Genomic DNA, 12,414 nt, shown 5'->3' on the forward strand with positions numbered 1-12,414 from the left:
TTGGGAACAGAATAGTTTTGGGCTATGCCTGTTGTTCTATCCCGATCAAATCAATCAATCAATCAATTTTATTGGAAAATAATTTTTTACAATGTTGGGTCCTGCTAAACCCATGGGTTTTTCAGCAGGTGCCATATCAAAACAAAATTTTCACAACTTTAAATTAAAATAAAGTACAAATAAAATAAAATTAGGCTATTTGTCGTGAATACAAGAAATGAAAAAAGGAATTACAATAATAATGAGAAAATAAAAAAGAACATAATAATCAGAAGTAAGAGTAATAGAGTTAATAAATAACATTATTATAAGCATGATAAATAAGGAGTTAATTAAGAACTAAAAGGAATAAAAGAAGGAATAAAGAATTCATATGATTTGTAATTATATCAACAAACAAATAAAATTATAAAATTATTATAAATTATAGTGAGGTGCACGTTATAATGACAGTGGAGAAAGACAGGAGAACAACGTTGCCTATCCTCCGACTTGTCAATGCCTTCTATAGACGGTAGCTGATACAGGTTTATTGATGTAATATTAACTGTTCATTCCAGTTTAAAATAATCAATTACATTTTATTAAGCAAGAAAAAATATTTTTCAATAATTTCATAATGAATTTTCATAATTAAGATGAAATATTTTATCAGTTCAACATTGTTGAAAGACGATCTGGCAACAGAGCAAAGCGAGAAACAGCTATCCGCTTTGTTGTATGATAGACAAGGATAGCAACAACATTGCTAATCAAACTCTGCCATTATAACGCGGACCCAACTATAGATGGAAATTCGATGAGCGGTATTATTCAAAATTATGAATTAGTTCTAAAGTGTTACTAAGTTGTCCTGGCCAACTTGTGGAATGTTTATGGGGGATTGCTTTTCAGAAAACGTTTGGTCAATATTTATTCTTCAAGTGTTAGTTATTATTGAGAGAATTACAGAGTTAATTCAGTGCGCTTCCTTTGTTTCAAATACTCTCTGTTTTTATACGGATTCTCTTCTTTCTAATATTTTTCAGGACTCTGTTTGGAGTAGCAAGAACGCGCCTAGATCTGCTGCCATTTTATGCTCGTTTGGTCGCCATTTTGAATCCTGTAATGCCTGAAGTGGCGATCGATCTTGGATTGTTATTGAAACATGATTTCAGATATCATGTTAGAAAAAAGGTACTTATGTATTTTGGATACTTGTCTAAGTAAAATGAGAAGTTTTCCAATAAGCCTAATTCTTTTACTATTATATTCAGTGGTGAAGCTGAAGGGCCGTTTGTACAGTGTAAGTTTAAGCTAAAGCTTAAACCAAATCTGTATTTTTTTTTGTTTAAACTAAAACTCCGTTTGCACAGTATCAGTTTAAACTCTGTATTGAGTTTAAACTTTGGGAAAGTTTAAACCTTCAAAGCAGGAGGTTTAAACCAAATAATTTGGATTAACTTGACATCTGTAAAGATTTCATGGGGAAACAGCTGATAGTAAATTATTTTTCGACGGTTGTTTTTAATGCGTCTGTAGACGATAATAATTATTTAGGTTATAATGAATCATTGTTGATAGAATTGACAGGAATTGATAGAAGTTTTTTGGAACTGAGAAAAATTGGACAAAAACGAATCATTTTAATTTCTGGGATGATAGAGAATTTTTTAACGGTTTTGCTTGAGTAAAGCAAGTGTCAATTTAGTATTTGATTAAATAAACCACTTGATAGAAAATAAGACAATTTTTATCAGTGGTCTTTGATCAGAAAACATGTTTTTAATAACACATAACTGAGATATTTTGCTTTCGAGAGATTTCTAATAAATGATCATAGTAGATTTAAGCGTAACAAAATAACTTTTTTATCTTACATTCTAAAATATATTTTTTGGTGCCAACTAAATATAAGTTTGTATCTAATATTAATATAGCATTTTTTGAATAATTTCTTGATTGCTTTTCATTTTTATTACCATACAGCTTACAGCTCTGTGGATTTTGATCAAGGAAATAGTAGCTACATAACCTCAATTTACTGATGGTTTGTAAACAAAAATAACAAATTTCCTGTAAAAATCAGCCTTATGATATTATAAACGATGACATTCTATTACCAACTTAACGCTAAACTAGTCTAACTTAAACTGGATTAGTAAATTCACTGAGAAAACCGATTCAATTTAAACTTTCAGAGTAACTTAAACTCGATTAACTTAATCGAGTTTAGCAATCTATACTGTGCAAACGGCCCTAAGAGTCTGAAACTCCCCAAAATTAATTATGATTGATGTGAATATTATTTTTTATTAACACGCATATATTTCTTTGCAAATTTGGATAAGAGCGGGCCAGACCGCCTTCCAAACTGTTGGTTCTCTGTCTGGCCGACAGCAGACTGGCTATCTATTCATTCAACATGGCGAGTCTTCTACTCATGAGACTCTCAATTCATTCATAATGGGTGTAGCGTATTGTATGGTTGCTATGACAACGTGACGTAGCACCATAGCTACGTAGTAGGACTTGGAGTCTAGGCTCCTACAGCTGTGTCCATAGTTCACCGTATCGATATCGATGTATCGAACGGTCGACATCGATGCAATCGTCTTCAAACATCGATGATTTTCAAAATTTGAAGATTTCAAATAAATCTGTTAGTTTGTGGCTCGTGTAACACTTGGCTTGTTCTTGACCTACAAGTCGCTTTTGGCGGTTTGCTTTGGTTTACTCAACAATAATGAAACCAAATCCTTTTTCAATTTCTGAATTTTATCTTTAATTTGTTGAATTCTCAGCATAATTGTTCATTTCTTAATAATTATGCAATGGATGAATTCAATGATCTGGAGAAGTATTTGCTTCAAACTCCGTTTTCTTCTTTGTCCTTTGAATAAAAATGTACTCTGAAAGACTAGCGGTTAGCTTTAGAGTTCCTAGACTCCCCTTTTAGCTATAGGTAGCTTCGCCACTGATTAGATTATATGCATTTCTTATCAGATCATTCATTCTTTATAGATTGTTCATGATAAATTTAGCTTCCATTTGCTTCAATTTATTTCTCTTTGAAAGAAGCTTACAAACCATTGCAAACGAATTCCTGTATGCTTCCAATAAACTTCCAATATGTCCGCGGGTGTTCATGCATGATATAATTGAAAAAATAGAATAGAATAATGTTATAGAAAGAATTTGGTAGGAATAGAATAAAATAGTACAATATACCGGGTGTTTCAAAAGGAATGACCCAATTTTAAACAGTTATATTTATTGAAAACAATGGTGCTCACAAACCAATTTTACATTAAATTATTCACAAAAATATCAAGTTTATGATGATGTATTATAGGTGTTCTATGTGTCCTCCTTTTGAGCCCCGGACGACATCTAGACGGTAGCCAAATTCATTCCAGACTGTTCGCAAAATGTCTTCTCGGACTGTAGCTACTGCATCAGTTACCCTGGTTCCTAGCTCCTCAATATCAAGTGCTAAGGGAGGAACATAAACACGATTTTTAACGTATCCCCACAGGAAAAAAATCACACGGTGTTATGTGAGGGGACCGTGGAGTCCAGGAATCCATAGCCAAGTCTTGCTGTCCAACGCTGAGGCAAGTTGGTGTTGAGGAAATGGCGTACATCCTTGTGCCATCAACATAGAACAATTATAATACATCATCATAAACTTGATACTTCTGGGAGTAATTTGATCAACTCACGAGTTTATCCCTTGTTGATAAAGAATGATGTATTATAAGTGGTCTATATGCCCTCCTTTTGAGGCTCGGACGACATCTAGACGTTAGCCAAATTCATCCCAGACTGTTCACAAAATGTCGTCTCGGACTGCAGCTACTGCATCAGTTATCCTGGTTTTTAGCTCCTCAATATCAAGTGCTAAGGGAGGAACAACGTGTTTATGTTCCTCCCTTGGAACTTGAAATTGAGGAGCTAAAAACCAGGATAACGTGTTTATGTTCCTCCCTTAGCACTTGATATTGGGAAGCAAAAAACCAGGATAACTGATGCAGCAGCTACAGTCCGAAAAGACAGACATCTTTCGAACAGTCTGGGATGAATTTGGCTACCGTCTTGATGTCGTCCGAGCCTCAAAAGGAGGGCACTTAGAACACTTATAATACATCATCATAAACTTGATACTTATTTGAGTAATTTGATGTAAAATTGGTTTGTGTGCTCCATTTAAAAAAATATATATAACTGTTTGAGATTGGGTCATTCTTTTGGAAACACTCGGTAGTTTAGAATTAAAAATAACTATACTATTACCTCATATAATTATACATAACTAATAGTTATTAATTATTGACCTCAACAAAATCTGGAAAAAGCCATAGGAACCCTAACACTGAAGGCATGCACTTGCTGTTGGCGTTCAGTGTGAGCAGCTACACGAAAATCTCAACGTGTTTCTACGGCTCTTTCCAGATTTTGTCTCTCATCAGCGCGCTTGGTCATGCATGATCACACGTGCATTTGCACATATGTGCATCCTATGTGATCATACCCTAAACATTGGTTGGAATATCGTAGTTTCTTTACTTAACTTATATTTGTTCTATGATCTTTGTAATTTTCAATATTCTTCCTTTTTTTGCAGGATCAAATCAATATAGAATCAAAGATAAAGGTGGTCCGATTCATAGGGGAGATGGTGAAATTCGAGCTCTATTCGAAAATAGAAGGATTGTATTGTTTGAAAGTACTCCTACATGATTTCTCACATCACCACATTGAGATGGCTTGTAATTTACTGGAGACCTGTGGTAGATACCTATTCCGTAATATTGATACACATCAGAGAACCAAAGTCTATCTAGTAAGCTCCTACTGGTATTTATCGTAATTTTTAATCATTATTTTATGAGGAACTTCATTAAATTTCAGAATATTTTATTCATTTAAATAGATACTTGCAGAAAAATACACCCAAAAAAGCTTCCAAGTCTGTAAAAGATGAGGATTAATAACGCGAGAGACTGTGTCGAAGGGTCTAATTAAAAACTTGAAATGATGGGGAATTCGAATTCAATTTTATTAAGCCAAAACACTTTACAACTGGCCATGTCAACAGGTATTGAAAAATACATAAAATAGATAAATAGAATAACAGAAGCTTACAAAAATATAGCACGTCACATAAATTATAACATTACACTTTACATACAAATAACTGTAATTTTACAGTTGAACAAATTATAGCACCCTGTCATTTAAAATCTCTTCAACACTATAATATGCCTTGTCAACCAGAAATGCATACAAATCTCTCTTAAAATAAGGCCTACTTGACTTTGACAAAGTTTTAGGCAGCTTGCTGAAAAGTTGCAAGCCATAAATAATCGGACTCTTATCTGAAAATTTTAAGCTATGATGGTAAAATAGTTATGAACTTTTGAATTATTTTTTAAGGTACCAAATCTATCTGCAGTGAAAAGTAGGAAGCGATATATATATATATATATATAATATATATATATATATATATATATATATATATTATATATATATATATATATATATATAGATGGTAAAGTGAGCCGTCTAAGATCTCTAAAAGTGCTTCTGCATGGATGATTATTTTCTAAATTTGATAAATATTTTACTGCACGCTTTTGCAGAACAAATAATCTGTGAATGTTTTTTATACTTGTTGCACCCCAAAGCTCAACACAATACATCAGATGAGTATTAATTGATTGATTGATTGATTGATTGAGTACTTTATTTATGTAGATTACAATATATACAGTCTTATACACTTATATACAATAGCTTACAATACAGCAAAATTATAGATGAATTTACATGATATAGACTAAGAAAATAATTATTGAACTGTATATGATATGAAAAAGCAATTTGTAATATAATAACTATAGATAATAATTATATTGTTATGCATCTACATAAATTGGCGGAGCTTTGGACATATCAATGTCCATTCTTCGGGAAGAATATTAAAAATATCCTCCCCACTAACTCTCTACCAAAACGTCAATTTCATTATTTAAACTAAGGATTTATTTATTAATGGAAATTTTGTAAAAGTTTTAATCATGGATTAATAAGCGAGAAGTAAACACTTCTGGGAAAACATACATTACAATGCATTGTGCTGTTAGTATTTGATTAACTGGATTAACTTATCTCAATTTTCTCATATTTTAGGAACAAATGATGAGAAAAAAGTCAGTAATAGCTTTGGATTGGCGCTACATTACAATGGTAGAGAATGCGTTCTATCACGTGAGTCCTCCAGAATCGCAAGCTTCAGTCACTAAGGAACGTCCGCCCCTACACAGATTTATTCGCCACATCCTCTATCAACAGCTCATGAAGCCTGGTCCGGAATCCGAAGCACTCGTTCTGAATCTCATGAGGAAACTGGAATGGGATAAGAAGGAAGTGGCGGCCTACGCTATCAAATGTTTGACAAATGCGTCAAATGTCAAGTACTACAATATTCAATGTTTGGCCAATCTACTGGCCGGGCTCGTCGATTTTCAGGTAAGCCACTTACACACACACACACACACACACACACACACACACACATCGATTTTTGGACACTCGACTTTTGCCGTTCTTATAAATTCTATTACATTAAACAGATGATGTTTGATGAATATCAGTGTTACTTGTTTATAAATAAAGTCCAAACTGAATTCATTATTATAGTTGGCCAAACGAAAATGGGTCCCTCAAGGTCAAAGCTTGCTCTTGACACCACCACCCGTCTCTACCAACACTGTTGCCACTTTGTACTAAGGGTGGCTAGTAAGAGAGAAAGTGAATGTGTGTGTGAGAGAGGGTGTGATAGTAAAGTATTGTTATTGTGGAGAGTATTGTTTGTCTTCTCTGTCCAAAGCCTGGATGAAGTGTGATGGGAATCAAATGAGAATTCATGCGAATTGAAAAATGCAGAGTGAAGTGGGCATTACAAGAATATTGACTAAAATAAATAAAATTACATCACTCCACTTCCAATTGATTATTATAAGTCTTCAAGTAACCTTTATGAAGTAATAGCACAGTTTATAAATAGTTGCATTTATAAAGAAAAATCTAAACATAATTATAAAATTGGATTTCTTGATGTCATGACTCAAGAAAGAGTTATACATTATACATAACAATATTCTTTCCTTCATTTCATGATGTTGAAGAATATAGCGGATGATGGGAGGAGGTAACGGGGGATGTTATTGTTCTAACTTCAAAGAATGACACAATAGAACTTTTGAACCTGACGTGCTCAAAAGAATTTGTGACAGGTAGTGTCGGAAAAGAGGAAGAGGGATGGTATGACAAGGAAAGAGCGATGTTCAGGGTGTAGAAATATAGTCAAGACTGGTCGAGTGAGGGGTGGCCACCAGTGGCAACATTGCAGTGGCCTTGAGAGACCCATTTTCGCTTGGTCAACTATAATAGAATTACAAAATTCATAGGGCCGGTTTCCGAGCTCGGGATTTGGCTAAGTCCGACAAACTCAAAAAGACCAATACAAGGAAGCCATGGCAAATATTATTTTAAATTTATAACACAAGCAAGAATGGAACACTACATAATGGATATAGATCATTTTTTAATAAACATTAATCCTAATCCAATCCAGTATAAGATACATTATGGGCCGGTTTCCGAGCTCGGGATTTGGCCAAGTCCTAGACTTTAAACAGCTGGAATCAGAAAATTAGCTTTCCAAAACGAGGCGTAGTCGCAGCTTTTATAACAGTAGTCGCAGTTTTTATTTTCTCATTTCTATAATTTGAAACGTTTTTACTCGACGAAATTAAACATTTCTAAATAACTCAAAATAGCTGAAACTTTACACTATTTTCTCTTTATTTTATCAAGTGTTTAATTGTCTAGTTTTTTGAAATTTAATTCAAACGTGACTTTGACAATGACTGCGACTACGCCCCGTTTCGGAAAGCCAATTTTCTGACTCCAGCTGTTTAAAGTCTAGGACTTAGCCAAATCCCGAGCTCGGAAACCGGCCCATAATGTATCTTATACTGGATTGGATTAGGATTAATGTTTATTAAAAATGATCTATATCCATTATGTAGTGTTCCATTCTTGTGTTATAAATTTAAAATAATATTTGTCATGGCTTCTTTGTATTGGTCTTTTTGAGTTTGTCATTTGCTTGTAATTTTGTTACTTTGTCTTATCGTTTGTAAGTATTGAGATGTGACCTGGTTTCCGTAATTTTATTTATTCCAGTGGTTTGAATAAGCTCTTTTTCTTTCTATTGACATGTTTGCTGTACCTAGTTGTTCGAACTCACTGCCGGTGCACAAGTTTTCTTTGCCGGTAGTGTCATTTTGTGAGTTGGAATATTTATTTTATGAATCTGTATCATTTTATGGCAAATAAATGAATTTGTCAATTTCCGTTAAATCTGGTAGATTTCATGAGGACGGCCAAAAATCGATGTGTGTGTGTGGCTTTATTTAACTGGCTGTAGCGTTACTAAATCTTCATAAACCTTAAGGGGTTTATTGACAGGGCTTGTAGAGCTGGCACGTTACATGTGGCACGTAAATACACACTCAGCTCAATAAACCAGTGATTGAGGCAGCAATCTTTTGTCTAGTTTTACTTGAAGGAAGAAAGAAAACTGTATTTTTGCTGCATTTTCGATTAAAATTTATCAGTAGTTGAAATAAAATGGAAATATCATCTACTAGGCCTACAGTACTTTTTATATTTTATTGGTGCATAACATGTTTCAACTCATGAGAGCCATTTTCAAATAGAGCAGCTTATAATAATGGATGCAGAGAATATAAAACATAATTATTATTGAACGAAAATCCTAAATAAATGCTGCAAATCACCCCGAAGACCTCTGCTACTGCAGACATTGACAACAGGGCTAACAGCTAGATGGAAATTCGATGAGATTTACTATCCAAAAATTAGTTGCCAGCCCGGGAATCGAACCCGGTACCTCCCAATTGCTAGTCAGGAATGCTTGCCCTTACACCAAACTGAAAATCTCTGGATAGCAGCGCTCATTTTATACGAAGCCATGCCGGCCAACTAGTTACAGATGGAATTAAATAGAGAATGCATTTATATTGCATTATATATAAATGCATTCTCTATTTAATTCCATCTGAATATAAAACAGCTGACTAAAATGCTAACGTATAACTACCAGAATTCCTTATGTTAATAATATTGATCCATACAACCCACGTAGCTTACAAATATTCTATCATACCTTACCGCCCAAACATTTCTATCTTTTCAAAATTGTAATACTCCACAAAGAAAATTTATACTATAGACTCCTTGCTCCTCCCCCACCCTACAATTTAAGATCTCCGTAGTAGTACCCAGATTCAATAATATTTTTGGTAGAAGATCCCTACATTATGTAATTCCCTACTTATTTAACAGACTACATCCAAATATTCGTGATTACTCTAAGAAGGATGTAATCAATTCTATCAGTTGATTGAAATAATTGATTTCAATTGTATCTCAATAATAACAGCACAATCAATTTATAAAACTAATAATATTACAAACGTACACATGGTGAAAGTGATATTTTCGAGCTCAAAATTTAATTGATTTTATTCTATATTTTGTGAATATTTGAAGTTTGGTTTTTGTTTTAACGGAAGTTTCATTATCAATTTATCTAAATTTGAAATTCTTTGTTTTATTCTGATTCATAGTTTCAGATTGAAGATTTGGTGTTGAAATTGAAGTGAACATAACCTACATAATATTTGGACGATTTGTGACAAAATCAGGAAATTGAAGAAGTTTTGGGCAATAGCCTGTTTTTTCTTTTCCGACTATTGTATTGTTCGCTCTATCTAATAAATAAATAAATAAATAATTTAAGAAACGTCAAGTTAAAAAAATGACAGTATATGCTTACATTATTAGAATTTTTCAATTTTTGCTGGCTGAAGTTTTAAAATTTTCCTTTTATTGTCACTGCCACCTGCCTCAACGATAAAAATGTACTATATTACCTGTGTGAAACAATTTTTCCCTTTTCCTTATTATTTCATTCCTTTCTAATAATTTTTCATTTTTCTCTTTTTTATTAATTCTGTATCAAAATCTGATGTACATTTCTTATTTTATTTTTGCATTTTGTATTAGTTTTCTTTCATTTTTTACTTAAAATTTTTGAAGTGTAATATTTATTTTGCCCAAGTTTATTTATCTTTTGTTACTCATTTTTTTCCTGTAACTGGGCACCCGCCGAAAAACCTTTGGGTTTGGCAGGACCCTCAACTGTTTGTATTGTGAATAAAAAAATTTTGATTTGATTTGATTTGAAACAGCTATCTACATGGGTATTTGCCATTAAATTGGCATTACTGGCGGCGGCATGTAGAAACAAACCTGTTTGTTTTTACGTGCCGACATGTTTTGATGAATGTCGATCAGCTGAACATTGAGAGAACATTGGGAAATGCAAGCATTCCTCATTTCAACTGATCGCAATTCTTCTGTAGCGAGTCTAGTGGCCACCCTGTCATTATTTATTTATTCCATTGTCATTACAGATCATAATTATAATAAATATAATATGATTGGGAGAAGACAACAGGCATAGCCCAAAACTGTCTTCTCCCAATTTTTTACAAATACAAGTTTCAAAAAAGAATAAGGTTAAGATTTTACTTTCACTTCAAAAAGTCCAATTTCCACTTCAAAACTAAAGACTAAACTAAAAATTTTGATATTTAAAAACTGATTAAAAACAAAAATATTTCACTCAAATCTCTACAGATTGGGATTTTTTTTTTGAAAATAATTATTGTGACGTATTGGCATTTGCTCTGAAAATGGCTGCAATATTTACTGTAGAGAAGAATAGAAAGATAGAGTGGGATTGTGATGACATTTCAAAAATTTTAAAGGTTTTTCAAAGCCATGTATTATCATGTAATTGATAAAAATGAGTACTGTACTGGATCTTATTTCAACTGTTTTTCTTTTTTGATTTAATTACAACCAGCCAATAAACACAAAATACTGCTTCTCGATGACTGTTGAGCTCTGTGGGTACGTGCCCAGTGCCACATGCTGCATTCCCTGTCTAAGCGTGTCTTAATAACTAGAGATAGCAGTGATTGAAGCAGCTGTATTTTCTGTTGTCGGCAACGCTGTTTGTATTTTTGCACTGCCATTATAAGATGGACTCCACTATACTTGAGGTTGATCAATTTATTGGCCCATATGAATAAAACCAGAGCAAATGCTCATGAGCAAGAGCATGGAGCACAAGGTTTTGCTCATGAGCAAAACGTAGAAGCAAAAGCATTTGCTCATTTTTATATGAATAAGCTTTACCTTTTACTCTTACCTTATGCTCCTGAACTCTGGAGCAAATGCTCACGTATTTTAGACATTTTCATCAGCTGATTCGCTTTTGTAGCCTTACTTTGTTTTTATAGCTCACGGAAGCGCTAAATATGCAAGTAGGGGGCACCGCTTGTGTTTGCGTCGTCTGCTCTGTTAGTGTTAGTCTGTTTTCTATTAAATTTTATGAATAGAGTTTTAGGTTAGTTGAGTTTAGAATTTTGAAATAATAGCGTGAAAAAATTTCATCTCTATAATAATCTTCAGCATATTCTTATAATATCAATAGCCTTCTTATAATCGTCTACACTTTCATCTTCTTAAATACCTATTTCCTATTTTGTGATGGCTATCTTTATAACAGGTAGCTAGCTATCTTTTGTATTTATTCTTTTGTAGGGATAATGGTGATATGTATCATGATTGAATCTAAAAAGAGTTTTATAGTTCTCAACTATTGGTTGTGATCGTATCTGGTATAGTTTCCTCTTCCTCATATGAATTAGTTGAGCCATTTTACTATGAGCAAAAAGTGATAAGCTGCTCTAAACTAGACTCACCTTTTTTGAAGCATTTGCTTCAAAAGTTGAGCAAATGCTCTAGTTTATTCATACAATTTTGAGCAAAAGCTTTTACTTTTGAGGAAATGCTTAAACTATTTTTTGGATGAGCATGAGCAAAAGGTTTTGCTCACGTTTATTCATAGAAAATGAAGCAATTGCTCCATATTTTAGAAGTATAAGCAAATGCTCAACTTTATTCATATGGGCCATTGTCCTGTTTGTTTTTACCGCCGGTAATCATGGAGATATAGGCACTATATTACATTGTAATAGGCAGATATTACATTGGCATATCACATGCCAATGTAATGGCAAATATCCATTTAGACAGGGAACGTAAGCGGCACGTTGAAGAGGCATGTTCTTGCCGCATGTAACCTGTCAGCTGTCTATATTCCCTGCATTCCCTTTCTATAAGCCGCTTCTCATCAATTCAAACATGTTATGCACTTACAAAATATAGGGTTGGGCAGGGAGGTATGGATGATTTGAAATA

General features: G+C 33.4%; 1 protein-coding gene across 2 annotated transcripts in view; it reads left to right on the forward strand.

The window, feature by feature from the left end:
* LOC111044937 (regulator of nonsense transcripts 2) overlaps positions 1-12,414 on the forward strand; it is an 80,340-nt gene that overhangs the window by 34,318 nt on the left and 33,608 nt on the right. For both annotated transcript variants that reach the window (XM_039442917.1, XM_039442918.1), the window contains 3 exons: positions 1,029-1,176; positions 4,607-4,825; positions 6,178-6,516. In XM_039442917.1, coding sequence (XP_039298851.1) covers positions 1,029-1,176; positions 4,607-4,825; positions 6,178-6,516 — 706 coding nt within the window. The remainder of the gene's footprint in view (positions 1-1,028; positions 1,177-4,606; positions 4,826-6,177; positions 6,517-12,414) is intronic.

The sequence above is a fragment of the Nilaparvata lugens genome, chromosome X (assembly GCF_014356525.2).
Source record: "Nilaparvata lugens isolate BPH chromosome X, ASM1435652v1, whole genome shotgun sequence".
NCBI classification, from domain to species: domain Eukaryota; kingdom Metazoa; phylum Arthropoda; class Insecta; order Hemiptera; family Delphacidae; genus Nilaparvata; species Nilaparvata lugens.